General features: G+C 38.4%; 1 protein-coding gene across 1 annotated transcript in view; it reads left to right on the plus strand.

The window, feature by feature from the left end:
* Positions 1-2443: 2443 nt before the first annotated feature.
* ZPBP (zona pellucida binding protein) overlaps positions 2444-20796 on the plus strand; it is a 29205-nt gene continuing 10852 nt past the window's right edge. The window contains exons 1-4 of the mRNA XM_075417259.1: positions 2444-2537; positions 8455-8535; positions 11606-11731; positions 19653-19796. Coding sequence (XP_075273374.1) covers positions 2444-2537; positions 8455-8535; positions 11606-11731; positions 19653-19796 — 445 coding nt within the window. The remainder of the gene's footprint in view (positions 2538-8454; positions 8536-11605; positions 11732-19652; positions 19797-20796) is intronic.

Raw genomic sequence — 20796 nt, forward strand, 5'->3', positions numbered from 1 at the left:
TAGCCAACAAACTACAGTAAAACTAGAGGTCTTCCTCCAGAAGATCAGTACATAGAAACCATAAAGAACAAGGCAGTGGTTTAAGTAGTGAACTCTTTCCTGAAAAGAGGTACAGAAAGAACACAGTCATTGAACAAATAAAGAGGTTTTTTTGTTGCTTGGTAACAATGGAAACCACCTCACAATGAAATGTCTCCTGGTGCGAAACATGGTTTATGCATACCACAGTAATCTAGTCCTTCAAGTGGGCACACACAGCAACTTGAAATGGCACTACCAGCTACTTACTCATCCAGTAGAGGCAAAATTAAGAAGTTTTCAATCTTGCTAAGAATTAGATTGTGTTTTCACTGAAGTCTTTTAAAATAAGCTATTCTATCGGTATCACAAATACGAATGAAATTGAAACACATAAAACACAACGAAAATTTATCAAACACAAGCACAGCTAAATGCAAATACAGAAAACTTCCAGTAATTGCTTGGAATGAGTAAATCACATTGACACCAGAGTTTTCCATGCAGCTTAATTTCCCCCAGAGTCTTGCCATTTGTTCTAGCAGGTTGGCAAATCCATTAATGTCTCAGGTCAGAACATGCAGCAATCATTTCCGAATCCCAAGCTTGACGGTCTTCATTTAGCAGTCTGAAGAAAAGCAGTCTGATTTATAGCGGTCCTCTCCGTGTGAGCTCAGCACCATCTGCAAATGCCCCGCTGTTTGGAAAAAATCAAACTACGTTTATTTGGACAGATCAGCTCACATCATGGGGCCCTTACTCTGCGGCCTTGTCAGGAAAAATTAGGGCACAGCATCTGATCATTCCCTCATTTATGTTTGTCTCACACAGATGTAACTTCCCTGAATTCCTAAGTTGCTCTTGATTAACACAAAATCAGAAATTGCCCTAACATGTATTACAGTACAGGTTTATAGTAATCAAATATGTGTTCCACGATGCAGAACTATGGTGGCTTTTCTTTGGAGTAGTTTGCTGATAGAGCAGAAAATAAATAAATAAGCAGAGCTTCCTTCTTTATTAAGACAACTTTCCTCTGTAGGTCGCAAGAACTAAAATAGGTAAAAAGTGACAACTGAGAACACCACATACGCAGTACCAGCATTGTAAAGCTAAGCCAACACTACGAAAACACCAAACTCTTTCTCTGGAACGACCTGAGTCCACTTTCTATCATACTTGTGCATTCAAGTTAGTGAAAAGATGCTTCCAAATTTGACTTCTGTCTGTAACAATGCTTTAAAATGCCATAGTGCTGTCTGTGTTTACCGACACTCAGTAATATCCATACCAAACACATTCAGTTTTACACTAGAAATAACATCCAGTGTCACAGGCTGACCTTCCCCTGCTCGCCTTCTCCTGCAAAGCTTTAGCAAGACTAGAGGTGAAGCCATGGGAGCCAGGTAAGGCACGGGGACGGAAGACATTGCAAGGATGACTCACGTTTTGTTGCATTCATTTGCAGAATGAAATGCAACTAAAGCCTTATCTTCGATTTCATTGAGATTCTGTCCAGATTATCCTGGGAGGTAAATTTGCCACATAAAGGCTGAATTGCCTCTACTGCTCATTTTCCGGAGTGATCTGTGCTTTCAGGCAGAACACTAACGAGCTGGTCCTGTATCTAAGCTAGCCCCCGTTACTGGACGCCTGCTGTTCATTTTGCTTCAGGATTTGCACGGAGCAGCCTCTTTGGTTCTTCGATGTGAACACCTATTTTTCTTCTCTGGCACAGTATTTGCTGCTAAATATTGGCCAGGTTTTCCAATACGGTGAAATGTTCTTGCCAGACTTTTTGCTTCTCAGACAATTACCATTCTTTCAAACAATCCTTCCTCTGCCCTACTGCAAATTGACTGTTCTCACGCCACAGGAACACCCGCACGCCCTGGGCTTCCAGGCGCTTTCCTGACCGCCTTTCCGTGGCAGCGCAGCAGAGGCCGAGCAGCAGTAAAGGCTCCTGCCGCCCACCAGCTCGGCCCAGCGCTCCGCTTCGGGCAGCGGACCCCCCCTCGCCCGCCCTCCCTCCGTCCTTCCCCCGGCACAACGGCGGAAAGCCGTGAAGTCGGGCTCCCTCCGCCTCCGGCCACCCCCGGGCGCGCTCCTCGCCCCGCCGCGGGCCCGGCGGCTGCAGAGGAGCTGCGCCCGGGGCGGGGCCGCGTCGACGGGTCGGGATGAATTCCGGATAACTCGGCAGCTGGGCGCGGAGCCGCGGCAGATGTTTCCCCGGGGTTTGAGGATGTGAAAGCCTCCCCACGCCCGCCCACCCACCCCGTTTGCCCGAAGCCCCAGCGCGGGGGGCCACCTCCGCCCCCGCGCCGCGCCCTCACCGCCCGCCGCGGGCCGGGCTCCGCGCACCTCGGGGCCGGCTAACGGCCGCCGCGCGCCCGAGCGGTCGGCAGAGGCGCCGGGGCGTTCGGCGATGCGGCCTGCGGCCCGGGGGACGGTGCAGGGCTGCCGCCTCCCCGCCGGCCTCCTCCTCCTGCTGCTCGTCCTGCTGCAGACGCCCCCCGCAGGTACCGTCCCGGCCGGCGACGCTCGGGGCCTCGGGCGGGTTGCCGGGACGGCGGGGCGGAGCCGCGGGCGGCCGCTTCCCCGCAGGGCCCGGGGAGGCCGTGGCGGCAGCTGCGCTGCTGGAACTTGTGTCTGCGGTCCCTGCCCTGCCTGGAGCACCGGTGGGAATGCTGCAGGTTTTCCCCAGGTCACTCCCGGCCTGTGCCTTTGTCGTAGGACCGTGGAGTCATTTAGGTCGGAAAAGATCCATAAGATCACCGAGTCCAATCGTTAGCCCAACACTGCCAAGTCCAGCACTAAACCATTCAACACCTCTGGGGATGGTGACTCAGCCGCTTCCCCGGGCAGCCTGTTCCAGTGCTTCACAGCCCTTCTGGCCAAGAAATTTTTCCTGATACCCAATTTAAATCTCCCCTGGCACAACTGCAGGCCAGTTCCCCTTGTCCTATCACTTGTTACTTGGGACAAGAGACCAACACCTGCCTCACTACAACCTCCTTTCAGGTAGTTGTAGAGAGCGATAAGGTCTCCCCTCAGCCTCCTCTACTCCAGACTAAACCACCCCAGCTGCTCCCCACAGGCCTTACCTCATGCATTTATTTACACTGTTCTACAAAAGCAGATGCGTGTGTTGCTCCCTCTGCGATCCTCTTTGTAGCTTGAAGTTTGTGTGGATCCCTGGGGTGTGCTGTTCCAGAGTACAGGAGCTGTGCCCTTTAACATCCAGCTGTCCCCTGTGGGCTTTGTTAAATGTCGGTCAGAGCTTTTGCCCACCTACACTCACCATATCCACCTGTAAGATTAAACTTGCTTTCCACATGTGTAGGTGGAGATGGATGCAGGAAAGCTAAAGGATTATCTAAGTAATATTTTTTTTTCCTCAAAAAATGAGCAGTGAGTGCTGGGAAGAGGGGTGTTTCTCCTTCCCATGTTCCAAAGAAGCTGCCTGCCCGAGGGGGTCTGACACCACAGGCGAGTTGCACGGGCAGTGAGCAGCTGGTAGCTTTGGTACTCCGCTAAAAGAGCTGCATCACTTTGTTGAAGGCTCTGAGGTACAGAAACAGTTATGTGGTAAGATAGCAAGGCTGTACACTTCTGGTGCACTAGTGCTGATCTTGTATCCACTGTGTGCATAATTGCAGCTGTCACTGATGGGGAAATTCAGTTGCACGGCCTCTTGGCTCTAAGACTGGGAAAGCCCTGAAATAACAGTCTCTGCTTCCTAGTGAGGTTTTGAAATTTGATGGTAGTAAATCACTTAGGCGTTCTGTTAGTGTTAAATTAGATTATTTACTTTGCACATTAGTGTGCATAGATCTCTTTATTCTGTGATCTGCTTATGATTGAGTTTCACCAGTTCCTTTAGAAAGTCAAGGTCTTTTCCAGGAGCAAGATCAGAGGTGAAGTTGAAAGTTCTACTCTGACAAAAAAGGGAAAACCATGTGTAGTATTTCAGTATATGTTCACTGAAACCTTGTTGTCATAGTATTTCTTCTGTCTTTGGTTTTACTAGGCATAATAGATGTTGTCAACTCCCAAAAAGACACTTTCTTCAGTTTTATTGCACTGAGGTGTTATTTATATAGTCTGAGTTCAGGCTGATGTAAAGATTATGAACCTTTTTCTTTAAAGATTTTTCATTTTGCTTTTTGTTTACTAATGCTGACAGTTTTGGCTTACGTGTTTTTCCTTAAGTGAAAAGTTAAACTTTTTGAGGACAATGTGGAGCATGTTTCTTAAAATGGCTTAATTACGTTTGACTTTTCTGAACCACCTGAAGGAAGTTTCCATCTTACTGAAAAGACACAACATTTTAAACTTTAGCTTGCAATACGATAAGGAAAAAAACCCTCCTTTTTAACTTAAGAAAGTGTTAGTGGTGTAATTGTCAGAAAGGAAATATGAAGGCCTACTTGAAAAACATAATATGGTTCATATCTTGCAGACTCTTTGTCAAAAGGGTTAAACTTAACTGAGACAGATTAGAAACTGAAGTTTGGTTTCTCCTGTGTGACTTTCATATGACTAGTAATAGAAATGGTAATATTTCTGCACAGCACTTACCATCAATAGGCAGCTTAGAAATGCCAGCTGTAATTAAAATACTTGGATATAGAAAAACACTTGACTATTATCATGATTAAGCAAAAATAAATTAAGTAGCGTTGCTATTTATGTACTATTTTGGTGCAGAAATCTCTTTACAAAAATTATCTCAAAACATAATTACTTTGAAAAAACTTTTAGCAATTACCGTAGCTTAAATAAATCTTTCCCTATTGCTTCATAGAATTTTCATTTCTAAATAAATGAGTTGAAAATATGCCAATTGAACATTCCAGTAATATAATATTTTATTAATTAATAAATTTATTGTTTATTTAAGGCTCATTTTAAACTCTTGTTTCCTGCCACTGCAATTTTCAGACCAAATCTAATTTTCTGATGAATTACTTTGAAGATTATTAATTTTGCAACTTTTAAAGAGTCAAAATTTTTTATGAAGTATTAGAATATAGTTTGTGTGAAACTTTAAGTGAGTGAATGGCATTCCCTTTCAGCTCAGTGGGCACAGGAGTGAATGCTGATTCGGTCAGTACTGCCCTATGCGGATTCCTCCTTTGGGCAGGGAGCAGGAAGGGACCCCTCTTTACCTGGCACTGTTGTAACTCCCTCTGACCAGACAGGAGCAGGAGGGGTTGTTTGTCTGTGCAGGTGCAATCCACCTGCTAATTCTGATCTCGAATTGAGACTCTTCCCCCTGTAGGCAGAACTCCTAATATATTAGCTCAATTTGTCACGTTGTTTGGCTAGAATGCATAGATCTGCTAAGCAGATTTTAAATGCATCAAACAGGGTGTTAGCATTTTACACTTAGATCTAACTCTCTGTGGGATCTTGGGCCTGTTTCAGTGGCACAGATTAGTAGTAAAGCTGTTGAAATTGACTCAATCAGATTTTAAAGTTGCCCGGTGAATCCTCAGGTAACATAGCTGTTTTATATGGCAAATGTACCCTTGAATTCCAGTCTTCGGGAATGGGTCTTTAGGCAGCTGGGAAGTTTGAATCAGCCCGGACTTGAGGATGAATTACTCTAAACTTCCATGTGTCTGACAGTGATGTAAAACTGTCTTTCTTTGTGTGTGTTATGCTGCAAAAGGAACTGTTGCTCACACCTTAGATTATGCCTGTGAGAAGCACACGACAGTAAGGAATCAGACTCTATATATTTCTAGTGCATTGACCTGCTTAAAAAATTTAGTTGGGGAAGTTAATTCAGCAATCTGACATTTTTCTTAAAAATGAGGGAAACTTACCTTTTCTCACTGCTTGTTAACAAGTTTAAATTGAAGGGATGGAATAGTATAATTAATGACTTTAAAATAAGTTTAAGCATGCATCTTGTCCTTTATTGGTTTTGTTGCTCTTTCTGTGGAACTTAATGACCTGTTAATACTTTTTTTTTTGTCCTATGAAAAGCTTATTTTTAACCTGATCATATGCACTCTTAAAATAGAGGGTGAGAACTGGAACTTCATTTTTGCTAGAAGCTGCTGCAGGAAGTGCCATTTAAATTCCAGGTGATTAGGAGGAGAGCAGATGAATTCAAGTAGGAAACCTGAAAAAAGGCTTAAAAAAAGTCTAAAAGGCAGTGTAGAAAGTGAGGAAAAGAGTGTGTAAGAGTTGGGATTCATACGCAGACAGAAACATTTACTGACTGAAGTGGCTGCTATGCAAATAAAATGTGTACACACATGAAAGAGCATTTAAGCTGACTTGCTCAGAATCTAGCATGGGAGACGCCAAAAAAGTAATTCCAGAAGTTTTAGATTATCTTCCTTCAGTAACCATATTGCTTCCAATTTTCTCGTTCTTTTTAAATAGACAGTTCAAGAGCTCCATCTTTGGGTTTAAATTATTATTGTAAAAAAATATTACTTTTCTTCTGCATTGATTAAGTAGTGGCTAAACATCCCATAAAGTTATGTATATAACTCATATATAGCTCATACCTTGTCAGTTTGCAATGCTTAACTTTTCTGTATGTATTTGTTCAGTTGCCTTCTCATAAACTTTGAATACTTTCTGTGTAAGATTGTTGTTTTCAGTTTTTCTTTCATTAATTTGTTTTTGGAGGATTATGTTTTTCCTTTCCAATTATGATACATAAATCAACTTGACAGTTCATATTTATGGATCATATGGACAGATAACAGTGGCAGAAGGAATTTTAAAACAGGCTGGTTTTCAGGTAGGATTTATAATTTGCTATAAATTAGTATGCTTTCATTAAAATCAAAGCATGTGCTGATTTTTGTCAATAGAGAATCTGATCATGCTCTTTTAGGAGGTGAATTTTAGTGAGAAATTAGTTTTGCTTCTGCCAGTGCAGCAGAATTCTCAAAGACTTAACAGAAATATTCCAGTGAGAAAATCTGAATCCATTTTGTTTTTCAATAAAAACTCTCCAATCCTTCTAGGAGGTCTTTGGGGAAAATGAAGTTATTTGAAAAATTTTGCTCCTCAAACAAAGTTCTGGAAGTGGTACACAGTGAAGAAATATTGAGAAGTAAATGAAGCAATCACATAAAGCCATCATGTATGAGACTACATTTAGGATTATCTTCTTTTTTTTTTTTTCTCAAGAAAGATTTTATTTCTTCCTATTTTCTAAGTCTTTTCAGTGACCTACTCTGCTTACATTCTGAATGACAAGCACAGGCAGTTCGTTTAACTTACCTTGATTACCTTGTCCTGATAGCTGAAGAGTCTGCCTTGCTTCTGTTTTCCATAACAACACTGTAGAGAAGTACAATTACAACTTGTATAATAGATGGAGTGAATTGACAATTTCCCATTATTGATTAAATCAAGATAAAACAAAGCAGGGACTTGACACCACTCTCATTGCCCCCACAAACACCTTAATCTATAACCAGTTTACCAGAGTATTTATTGTTGCTTGTATTTTTTTGAATATTGAACCTAAGTTAGCAACAAGCACTGATCTGGTGTACATAATTATTTAGTCCATCTTCATAAAATAATAGCTACTGATTATATGTTCAGTATTTTATTGCTGTCTTTAATGTTCAAGGCTTTCTATTCCTTTGTTATTTACTTTCTTTCTCAGACTCCCCGAATTAGAAATCACAAGCATACCTTAGCTCCCAGTAGCTCACGTTCTTTCCAGGCATGAGGTGGAGACAAAGAACAGAAAATGCTGAGAGGTCGACTAGCCATTTTCTTTCTGCTGGCTTCAGTTCTGTGTCTCTGGAAACTCTGTACGAGAAACTCAGATCTGACCTGTACTAGAATGTCCACCTGAAAGATTTTTCAGTTTTCTTTCAGAAGCACTGTATGTCTTGCAAAGCTTTGCAAACTTTATGAATGCGTTTTTAATTTCTATTCAAAATAGAAGAAATGCAAATTAAAATAGCCATAAAATGCCTTCTATTTCTTTTCATGGGGAAATTAAGAAAATCACAATCATGAGAGAGCCCAGGCTCATCACTTCAAGAATGGTCAGTGTACACATTGATTGACATCCTGACTGAGGGTATCGTAATAATGCAGCTCAATTTTATCTTCATTTTGGTCAGTGCCTATCCTCGTCCCCATTTTGGACAGTCTTGATTTAAGAATGTGACGGTTCTTTTGTAAAACATTAATATATTTAAAACTAAGTATAAACTTAAGTGCTGTTTACAATAAGGATGCTTTTTCTATATCAGGCTGTTGTCATTTTTTTTTTGTTGCCTGAATGAGTCATGCATTGTATAATACATTAGGCAAGTACTAATTTAATATCCATTGATGAACAAGTCTATTAAAGGGTGTAGATTAACCTAAAGTATGCTGCTTCCTTTTTCAGATAAATTAAATTGTTGTATTAATGTCTTTGTTTTATTTGAACAGTTCAGCCCTCAAAGAGATTTTTAAGAAGTGCAGGGCCAAGCCACAAGAGCTTAAAAATAGTGGGATCTGTCGTATTTCCAGGTATTTTTCTTTAAACACGATATAATAAATTTAAGGGCAAATATTGTTTTTATGAAAAAAAGGCCCTTCTTTATCATATCGCTTGTTGTTGAATTGTTGTGAATGGTTTTAAGTGGTTTAATTAATTATAATTCTGTACTGACTTATGTATACTTAATGGGCTATCCCACAGCATATATTTCTGTCACTGCAATTTACTTTTAATATTTTTTTGATTCTTACTCATAATTTTTATGAAACCAAGATAATTATTTTCTGTAATTGTTATAAAAATATCAATGTTCTGTGTACTCTTCCACCTGGCTGTAGGACTCTTGCTCAAAATGATGCTTTCATGCACTGTAGGTATTCTGACTTCATCTTGCTTGTTATGTACACAGTCTGAGACTTGAAATTTATATTGTATTCTACAACAAAAATTAATAAGATATAAGAATTAATCATTTTATAAGTTAAATCCATCTAACTCCATAATATAATACTACCACTTTCTCTTGTCATTAAACAAAACAAATATTGGAAAATCTGAAAATTAAATTAGGACCTAGTCTGTTCCTCATTGCCATATATTTACTCATGTTGCTTTATCTCTAAATGCACATTGCTGGCTTGGTTTTGGTAATACTCTTCCCTATAGTTTTCTCCATGTGTGTTTTCCAGTTATAGCTTTACTATTAGCACATCTAGAAGTGATACTTCAGTTGTTTGGAGGAATGCCAAAGAGAACATTTTTTGACCTTTTTTTATGGTACGAATTCTTAGACATAGCAATTTTTGTGCCAAGGTGAAAGAGTTCTGGGATATTATTTGGTTTTAAAGGTTTCTCATAGTAGTTTTAAGTTATATTACTTAGCCTGAGTGGTCTAATGGTTCATCTATTAGTGTACTTTTTCTCTCTTCTGATTCTGACTCATGCCTGTAAACATGGCTACTGCTTGAATAGCACAGGGCAATTTGAAATTTAGAAGGCAAGATTAAAATGTGTTGTCCCAACTCTGTTTCTAAGCAATTTAGTATTACTAAAGAATGTTTCCACTTTCTCTGGTACAGACCATTGTGAGCACACTAGACTTGGCTCCAGTGTTCTTTTGAAGTGCTGGGCAATGAAGATTTTTTTCACCAAAATTTGGTTAAATACAATGCTACACTGTTAAAATCCCGCAATTTAAAATGTCTGACATAAATGTTCTTTTCTGGATCACTGTCTGACGTAAATATTTTTATAATGGAGAGAATCTGAACAAATAAGAAAAATAGCAAAGAACTTTAATTAAAAGCATAAGACTTTATTTTGAAAAAGAAGAATAATGTTATACCTGGTAGATATTTTTCAGCCATTATTTTCTATCAGATGCTTTTCTGTTATATTTTTCCTATGATACATGTTTACAAAGTTGTCGTAGAAATTTACAGTGGTGGGACAGAATTTACCATCTTGGCAGGTTAGGATAATAATGAAACCATAATTTTATTATTTTTTATTATGGATATGTAATTTTTAAAAATATTGCTACAAGACAGAACAAAGCAACCTTAAGGAAATAAAAAACAAAATGTGAAGTGGGAGAGAGATGCGATGTATACAATTTTGCTCCAATAGACTGTTACTAAAGCCAGTTTGTCAGTAAATTTTGAGAAAATGTATTAAGGATTTGCAGTGGAAAAGGACTAATCGTATTGGCAGTTGCATTAACGTGTAGAATTCATATTTTCATGCTTCGAGGTTAAAAACTGAAACACCAACTGTAAATGACATCTATTTCCATTATATATTATTGTACAAGTGAAAATATATGCTTTGCTGTTTTCTGCAATATAAGCTACTGTAAAAAAATGATTATTAGCTGGGAGGGACATACTGCTGATCTTAAGACTATCAAAATTCTGAAGTTATACTTATGTATTAAATGTTATATATAAGTCTTTATTCTGTTTAAACAACTTTATACTGTAACGTGAATGTGAGTGGCTTTTCATTTTTTAATGAAAGTGAACAATTGTAGTTGGAGAGGAGAGAAAACTGTGGTAGCATTACTACTAGTTGCCACAATGGAAAAGTGAAAACTTTTTCTGAGCATTAATCGCTCTCTGCAACAAATATTTAAACTGTTTTCCACTTGCAGGGAATCTGACATAGTGAATGGTAAGATAACATTGTAATAATTTTCTTATTTGATTCAGTTTTAAGTATTAGTCAGATTCTCCAAATCACAAATATAGTGGCTGTATTGTTTTATAAATGTTGCTTTTCGGTGGCATTAGGGCAGCCTGATACAGAGCATGGTATATTCAAGTTTAGACCTCACTAGAGCATAAATATCTTGCATCCCATGCTTTTGAAGAGGACAAATGATTTGTGGAATGTCAGTGGGAAGGGAAATAAAGCACATTGTACACACTGAAATCCTGCATATTATGGAAGTGATTTTGACTACACCAGTTGTAGTTTTCAGAAACAACTGAAAAATCTAGAAGCACCTGTATGGTACAAATCGCTTACAAGACATGCACACCTGCTTTACTGTGGGAAAAAGCTAAGTAAATCCTTACCTTAGTTTGCTCTCTGTATCATTATGGCTGAATTAAGCAGCAGGCAGCTCATCTTTTAGTGAGGTACAACACTAAACCATTTTTAAGCAAATACATCATGCCCTGGTAAAAGGCAATTGCTAATAGAATGGAAACAGCAAGCTTTCAAGTCTGAGTATCCTGCAACTTCACTCCATCTGTGTGTTGGAGACCAGCTGCGACAGAATCCTGCAGAAGCCGGTGCTTGTGAGAACCTGCTAAGTGACATACTCCATTAAGAGGATGTTACAGTGTGCTGTGCTTCTTGTTTACACAAGAAAATAAGCCTAGAACTAGAAAGAATTATCTTAATTGTGTTTTTCAGAGAAAACAAACCTGCTCTCTCTTTGGTATTTCTTTTTGATGGTAGAGATAACAGAACCGGTCCCACGATTAGAACTCCATTCAAGCCCATTGTTGAACCACTGTCCTGAAATTTATATAGCTCACTGTTAGGATACCATTGAAAAATATTTGATGCTAATGATCATTTTTTTTCCAGTTAAAGTTTATGTCAAGCTGAATCACAGCAGTCCACGTATTTTATGTCTTACAAATCGTCTGCGAAACTTAGAACTGATTGATCCAATAGTCCAGTGGAATGGACCAAGTGGTAGTCTTTCTTCAGGTAAGGAGTTATTTTCTTACATGTCCCTCCGTACCCTCTCCCCTTCCCCCCACTCCCCCCTGCAAAGCAACATGACGGTTACAAAGGTGGGAATGTAAATGGAGAAGTAACTGAGGATAATTTGTATTTGTATGTATATTGTATAAATTAACTTTCATTTTTCAGAAAGAAAGGGGTGAGATAACCACACTAAAACACATTTCCAGATCTCTGTAAAGAACAGTGCCATCTCTAAACAGTACTAGATGGAGTAGGGCGTGTTGGATGCAACAGAGGCTGAGGATGACATTCTTTACTGCACTGAGAGACAGCTGGGAGTGTTCTGCAAGGACAGAATAAAAGGATGATGGGTGGTGTGATCTAGCCCAAGTGCCTGCTCCATGACAGGCTACCTTCAGATATGAAGTTGCTCAGGGCCTTGACCAGTTGAGTTTGGGAAATCTCTGTTCTTGGAGATTTTCTGTTTTTTCTGTGAAACCTGTTCCTCTTTTTTTTGTATTTTCGATCATGATTTCCTTTATCACACTTGTTGTTGTTGCTGCTTGTCCTTTTGTGGTGCACCTCTTCAAAAGTATGTGTTATTCTTCCCTGTATCTCCCCTTAGGTAGTGAAGGACTGCAGTTCCCTCGTTAGACTTCTCTAGGGTAAAAATCTTAGTTTCATTTGCCTCTTGTCCTATGCTCCAACTCCTTAATCATCTCAGATGCTTTCTGGCTGACTTGCTCCAGTTTGTCAGTATCTGTCTTGTACTGAGGAGTCAAAACCAGACTGGAACAGTGTTCCAGAGTACCCAGATGAGTGCTGAGTAGGGAAAGAATAATCACTTCTTTTGATCTGCTGGATATACTGTTGCTAACGTAGTCCAGTATGCAGTTAGCCTGCACTGCTACATAAGTGTGTTTCTGATTCATAGTCAGTTTAAAATCCACCAGGACTCCCAGGTACTTTTTTGTAGGGCTGCTCTCAAGTTATCTGGTCCCCATCTGCGTATATTGCTGCTCTTATTCTGTCTCAGGTGTAGGACTTCGCATTTGTCACTGTTCAACTTCATGAGGTTTCTGGCAGACTGTCTCTAGTCGTGCAAGGTCCCACTGAATGCCAGCAATGTCATGTAGTTATCAGCCCTGCCGCCAGTTCTGTGTCTTTTGCATACTGGAAAAGAAGGCATTCAGTCCTGTGGTGTAGGCCACTGATAAAGATGTTAAGCAGTTCTGGTGCTTTTATCAGCCCTGAGGAAAGCTCTTCATAATTGGCTGCTAGGTAGACGAGTCTTCAAAATGACAATGCAGACAGTTGAATCCGTCTTGTATTCCACTCATCTAGTCCATATGCTCATAGTTGGGCTACAAAGATGTGACAGAAGATCATACTGAAATCCTTGCTAAAGGCTTTCAGTGTATTTGACATCTACTGCTTTCCCCTCATCCTCAGAGGCAGTCATTTAATTCCAGAAGACACTGAAATCATCCAGCCATGATTTGGCAATGGCAAATAGATGCTGCCTGTTGTCAATTGCTGTCTTGGCATTCGTGTGTTGTGAAATGACTCCCAGCTGTTCTATCATCTTTGCAGGGCCTGAGGTGAGGATGGCTGATCTGTGATTCCACGGGTCTTCTTCCTTTCCTATTTTTACGATGGCTGTATTTTTTTGGTCTTTCTGGTCATTGGGGACCTCATCACCACCAAAATAGACAACGGTCATTAGTCGGCTCCCTCTGCATCCTCAGATATATCTCATTCTCTTCTATAAACTTGTATATGTCCAGCTCACTTAAGGAAGTCCCTTACGCCACTCCTCTCTCTCCCTGTAGCATCTCCCCTAAACTCTGGTAGAGCCTGAGGCAGGTGTGGAAAGCAGCCCTTGCTAGGAGTGATTGAAACAAAGGCAGCAGTTGCTACCTCAGTGTTTTCCATGTTATTTGTCACTAGGTCATTCAGACTCATTCAGCCTGGGGCCAACATTTTTATTGCTTTCCTCAATTGCATGAGTTTCTGTTGGCCCTTCACGTCCTGTGCCAGTTTCTGGCTAATCTGCTCATGGAGAATTTAAACATTCTTTTTCAGAAAGATGCCTCTAATGAAAACATTGTCCTAATCTGCTAGTATGGCATAAAAATCCCAAATCACTCTTTCTGCATGGAGTATGTTGGGCTGCTTGTATATATGTTCTTTTTCTCACATAACTAGGATTGCGTAGAGATTTGTGTCTGGCCATCAGCAATATCCTTCCAAGTCTGAGCACGGAACCTGAGTTCTTTTATTTTGTTTCCTTCTGTGCATGTCTCATCTACCATTTAGTGTAATTTCATTTTTAAAAAGGACAATAAGAATTGTGATGAATCTGTAAACCTGTTTAATCTCTTATTTTAGTTTACAAGTTAGTTTATGAACCATTCATCTTTTTACAATGGCAGTGTTTCCAAATCGTGTTTGCTTTCCTCTTAGTCTATACTGCTGTCTATCAGGACTCTGTCCTTAGTCTTACATTTTCAAGTAACTTTTCCTGTTGCACAATCTGAAATACCATTTACACCATGTGATTCTTCATTCTTAATCCCCTACGTGCCAGCCTTCATAGAAGAATATTTCATGTTTATATGACATCTAACACTACACTGTGGTTTTGCTCTGAATCTGGTAACAGACTTTGCCCTCAGAAAGAATTTTTAGCATTCTTTGCCTCAAAGTGGTATAGGCAGTTTTGCTTATACTTAAGCCTGTGGGCTATATCATTTTACATGAAACTGTTAATCTCCCTAGGGATGGATATATTCTGGTTTGCTGAGTGTCCTGCATTGTAGCTGATATATTTTGATGCCCAGTCTGTGATGCATGACAGACACAGTATCAGGTGTATTGTCATGTGTTTAAGTACTCAGCTTAATCTGATCAGACAGAAGACAACCTCCTGATTCACAACTAACAAAAATTGTCCATTTCACTCCTCTGGCTTCTGTTTATTCAAACTGCAGTTTCAACAGTGTAGAACAGAAAACCATGGAGACCTCAGACTTCTTCTGGCTGACAGGTTTAAATCTCTTAGGCCAGATAGCTTCAGTAGTATTCCAAGTTGCTAAGTCAACCTTGGTTCACTAGCAAAAAAGCTATGGTGGCAGAAGTTCTTGGCTCTGTGGCAACTTCAGGTGTATTAGAATCAGCAGCAGGCAGGCAAAAAAAATTTCCGTAAGAGACGAAAACTTGTGTTTTCGTGACATAACTTCCTATTGGGATGAGAGAGGTTTTAGAAAAATTATTTTGAAAAAGCAGTAATGAGAAGACTTCAGCTTCAGCCACTGTTATTTTGGGTAAATGCCACAAAGATACTTCTTAGTCTCCTAGGGCTGTTGTCACATTCATTTTTTTTTCTGACTCGGAGAGAAGAAAGTATAAACAGACAAAAAGCTATTTAAAGTTTCTACCTCATGAAATGTTTGCTATGTAAAAGAATTTGATCATTAGGCCTCCTTTTAGAACAGGTGTAATCTCCTCTAAGTGGCAAAAATTATCTGGGATTTCGTGTGACTAATTAGTCTTCTAGTATCTATGATAGCAAATCTCCATAACAGTAGGAAATTAGGATTAATAAATCATCCTTGATACACTGTTTAATACATTTTCACTGTGGTTATAGGAAAGAAAAGAATCCTTTCAGTGGAAATGTAGAACTGTGAATCAAGTTTTAGGAAAGACTAACAAAATACTGCTTCTTGGAATGCTTCAAAATAAAGGCAATTATTTAAGCATAAAATCTGTAGGAAGAGAGCCTATCTTTCATTGCACTATCTGTCATAGTTAGAAAAATCAGATTCTCTTTCAGGCACATGAGCCCTTGACACACACCCTAAGAAGGTGTTTTGTGCCCCAAAAATCTGTCCAGCTATATACATCAAACATCACAACTACGGTAAAAGCTCACAAAGGACAGTAAACACTTTTCCTTCTGCAGCCATTAAAAAACAGTTCTGTTTTTTGAACAAGCAGCTTTGTGCACAGATAGTTCTAGTCCACTTGTGTGCAGCTGAATGAGAATGAAAAATTAAACACTGCACAAAATGTAATTTAAAATCATCACAACTTTAAAATTAGCAAGTCATTTTTCTTCACTTAGTATAGTGACTCTTTTGTACTAAGATCTAGAAATTGTACTTTGAAGTTTTTATACAGCTGTTCGGCTGGTTGAGAATAAGAGTTTTTAAAAATACACTTTAAGTGGAGGAAAAAAACTTTAAGATAATTGATTCTTATGTTCTAGGTCTTAAAGTTTTACTGCATAAACCAGTATTTTTGATAGTGTTCTGAACAGCTATATGGAATAAAAAAGAGGAAGCATTTCAGTCTTAATTTCTGAATCCAGACATTGGAATAGGCCTGTTCTAGTTTGGTGAAAATGAACCTAGATTTTCTTACAGGAAATCTACTGCTTTTCCTACACTGCCACCTAATATATACACAGAAGGAATATTTATGTCAGAAGATTGTGACTATCCTTTCACAGGACTGAAAAAAGTGTGTTTTGTAAAACAAAGCAACTGACAAATTAAATACTGCACTCAGCCTCTCAGTTACAAGCTAAACACCAGATATTCAAAAACCTACTATTGGTATATCAAACAGTTCTTCTGTGGAGAGGGAAGGAAAGGGAGAGAGAAGAAATACAAAGCTGCTTATAGTAGATGTGTGTATCTGTATACTCCTGCTATCCTTAACAGCTGATACATGACTTACACGTTTCCTGAGAGACTGTCAGTGTTCTGTCTAAACTACAAAACAGAGTACATTTCATTCCTAAGAAGCTTTTCAGGTGAACTCTAGTTTGTTATATACCCTGTTAGTTTTTGTTTCTGTACATGTATAATTCGTCACCGAATTTACCTATTTGGACATTTTTAGATACTGCATATTTAAATTTGAACATGCTCAGTAGTTTAATCTGAAGATTAGAATTTATGATCTGGATTGATAGCTGTTTCTAAATGGCTGAAAAATCTGTTTCTGAAAAGCCCTCTGACCTGAATTTGCTGTCATTTACTTTCGTTAATATAGTATTTCAAAATACAGAAGTTGCCCTACTGTAAAACTGGTCTGAATGAGATGGGGTAGGAAGATGACGAGTAACTATTTTTTGCTCTGAAAGAACTGGGAGAATCAATCTGTTGATTTCCGCTTTAGTAAGTGGAGAAACTAAAATCTAGGAACACTTGTTTTAAATATGCAAGGGTATGGGAAGTTAAGGGATTTAGTCTCTGTAACATAATTCTCACAGAATTAGCTCTGTTTTGCATCGTTCTAATTCCTGAGGATCCTGGAAAATGGTCTAGCTTCCTCCCTTAGCATGAATTAAAAAGAACTTCTGTTCTAAATCATGCTAGTTTTCACTGCCTCCAGGGAACCTCTGAACTTGATCAGATTGCTTTTTTGTCCATCATGCATGTGAAATGCCTCCTGTGTAATAGAGGCATATTAAATCATATAATGTAATTCACATCACAAAATGTGATGTGTAATCCTGCTCACCTGTCTTACTGAACCTGCTGCAGAGGAGTAACATGGAAAAAATACTAGATTTAAGAAAAGGGTGGATAGTTTAATCACTTTAAAAATTTCACTTTAAAGCTAACAGTCTGGTTTGTGAACCCAAATTCACCTGAGTTGGCAGTATTCATCCAGATAATCCAATGGAGCAAGGCATTTTAAATGTGGTTTATTTTATAATACTAGGGGACAAAACCCAACAATATGACGTGCTCAATTTAATGATCCCAGAGGAGATTCTTTACACACAGACATACCATTAAAATAATTAATGGTTACTATGTAAACATCCTGGTCTTTTCTGGTATATCAAGCATTCATTGTTCAAGGTAGGATAAAATTCTGTAGTAAATGTAGTGACTCAATCCATCAGAAGAACACTTTTCTGCTGATGTACTTTCAAAAATTATTTGTGATCAGATCTCTTCACTGTATTTCCAGGCTTTGTCTTTTCAAGATTTCTTGTCATCTTTGCAGTTCAGTGATGCATTTTATAAGTATAGCAAAGCTGTCTGTGATATATCTTAAAGGTGCTCTAGCTGTCCAGTCAACTCATGGTTGTTACTTTCGGCCCACACAGGGCAGCTGCATATGCCAAAGATCAGAACTATAGATCTTAAATCTATGCTGCTTTTCTGACAATATTAATGTGATAGCTATTCCAGCATACAGTAGAAATGACATCCTAGTTTATAGACTTAGCATACTGAGTAGTTCATCATCAGACTAAAAACCTGTTCATCATCCAAAAAATGAAAGACAGTGTGTGGTTAATGTGAGAGCCTAGGCCGATACAGAATCCCATACTATTCTTGTCAAAGAATTTGCACTTTCAGTCTTTTTAACAGTACTCTTTTTTACAAGCACTTGACTTTTCTTTTAAACACAGCAATATATATGACAACGTTGATTAAAAAATTAAATGATTTCTTGAGGAACAAAGTTATCCTACACCCTCCTGCTGAGTATGTAAAAAGATGCTCGGGTTATTTTTTTCCCAAGGTCTTTCTTAAAATAATACCGGGAAAATCAGTGTGCATCTACAGTAACATGCTAGTTTGAATAGAAGTGCGGCTTTGAAGTTAATTGCTTGACTGTATTCGCCATATTTTCTTCAGATCATGGTCTGTTCTTTGAATGCACAAACTGGATTCCTCTTGGATGAAGCTAATTGGAAAGGTTTGCTTTGAGAAACAATGTGTGCTCAATCTGTAAAACCAGATTAGGACTGGTCTGAAGTAAAAGCCCTAAGCTGTGTGTAGTGTAGATCTCATGAATTTAGCATTGATTTTTTCAGTCTAAAAATATGCTGCTTTTGCACCACACTAATTGTCTAAGCTTCCATCATCTACATAAAAGGTCTAAATTAAGATGTTAATAAGATTTTTTTTTGGCATCTGAAAATGGAAACAAAAATCCATTCTCACAATACTTTATCAAAGTGAGGATTTTACCTTGAAGTCTTACTATAATTTACTCTAATCTAGTGGTTCCCCAGGTTTTCTTTGACAACTGCTAGCAAGATGGGCCTGCATATTACTGTTTGAGAATCCCCTGTCTATATTGTTACTGCCTGAGGACTTTACAAGTCAGGAAAGGACTCACCAACTATCATCATGTAACCCACATGCAGACTACATGGGATAATTGTATGGTTCCTTATCAGTGCCCAAATCTGACCTTAAGCAGTGCTTTCCTTTCTCTTTAAAAACCTAGATGAAGAACCATGCTCATGATTTGTCCTTTGAAGTAGGATACTACTTCCTCTCGGCTGTGAACTAAGGAGTTGTGTTAAGACTTTAGCCACTGTAACAATGCATATCTTTCCACACAGAAGGATTATTTTACAATCTTAAACATACATGATTCTCATTTTGGCACATACATATAATTTTTTGGAAGGTCTACTATACAAAATTGGCTTAACTTGAACTTCCTGTCTTGCCTACTTTCAAGTTTACCACATGTTAAACACCATCAGCAGCTAATTCATGAGGAACTTCCTGAAGACGGAACGCTTAGTCATCAGTTTGACTGTATAGATGTACAGAAAGAGATGATTTGCCCACTTTGGTCTTTTTTTCTAAGAGTTTTTTGCTCTTGGAAGTGGCTATTGGAGAGAACAATAGATGTCTGAGATAAAATAAAAACATGTTTCTAGGACTTCTTTGTCAACCAATACTTAAAAACACAGCAGCAGTAAGGCATATTTGTGTAATGCTGAACTGAGTGACCCCAGTCAGCTTCAGTTTCTGAGTTCTGTGCCATCAGCTGAATCCAGAATATTATTGTTTGGTACACAGCTTAACAGTAAATAACCATTTGGATCCTTACTTTGTGCATTTTCTTATGATGACAACTAAATTTATTTCATTCTTCTGTTTACTAGAAAATAGCAATGTGCAAATATCACCAACAGGAACTTTAATATTGAGACACTTCAACCTCAGTGGAGTTTATACTTGTTCCATTGTTTATAAGCTAACAGCAACGCAACCTGATAAAAATCTTGTAATAAAATATCTTATTTATGGTAAGTTATCAATCCAGGTAAGTGTGTTGTTACCTTGAAAAAGTTTTATTTTTTAAAATGTGTGTTGCTATTTTTAAATAAGTAGGCTTATTTAGAATTTAATTGGCAGAGATAAAGATATTCTGTTTCTGTGGGAAATTGTTTTTAATATTAGCTACTACCAGGCAGTTCATTTAATGCCATTTAGAGAGCCTTAAGTGAAGCTTAGCAGCTGAATGAGAAACTTATGAATACAGTTCATTTTTAAAAAGGAAACATAAAACATAATGAAATGTAACAAATTGAATAGGCAGTAATCCTTAATAACATTAAAATATTATAATTTTAAATGGAATTATTCTTAATTAGATTAATTTTAGAACAGCCATATAGCTTTATTTCACACGTTAATGCCTTAATTATTACCCGATTGTGTTTTTTAAGTTGTATCATTTAATGATGTAATATTTGTAGCTTGTTCTTTCCTATTCTGATTACATTTCTTCTGTCAGCAGGTAAAAAGTCTTTGATAAAGTGCAAGTTTGTAAAGGCAATGTCATTTATTCATTACTAGCTCTCCTTTTTTTCTTTAAAGAATACTTTGTTCTTGTGCAGATGTAGGTAAGAGCTCCTATTGCCTTCAGCAGGAACTATGTCTGATCTTGAATTTAAAAATGCATACCAGTGATCATTTAGAAACATGGTAGAGCACAATAACCTAAATTAACCTCTGATGTAAATTAATTTTACTTTGGCACAGTAGCCTTCATACAGAAGAATGATGACTTAGCAGCTAGCTTGCTTGACAGAACTGGAAAGGAAGAAGTTTCTTTGAAACAATTTTGATGGAAAACGCCTTCAGTAAGGCTCCAATCTGAATGTTAGCCTACAAAATTCAAGTTTCACACATATATACAAAAAAATCTGGAATATGCAGCAAGGGAAAGGAAATGGAGGAGGCAAAAGCAAGCTAGAGAACCTAATGAGCTATCTTAATTGGGTACCATATTTTAGATGTTCT

This window comes from Opisthocomus hoazin, chromosome 3 (genome assembly GCF_030867145.1).
Source record: "Opisthocomus hoazin isolate bOpiHoa1 chromosome 3, bOpiHoa1.hap1, whole genome shotgun sequence".
Lineage (NCBI taxonomy): Eukaryota > Metazoa > Chordata > Aves > Opisthocomiformes > Opisthocomidae > Opisthocomus > Opisthocomus hoazin.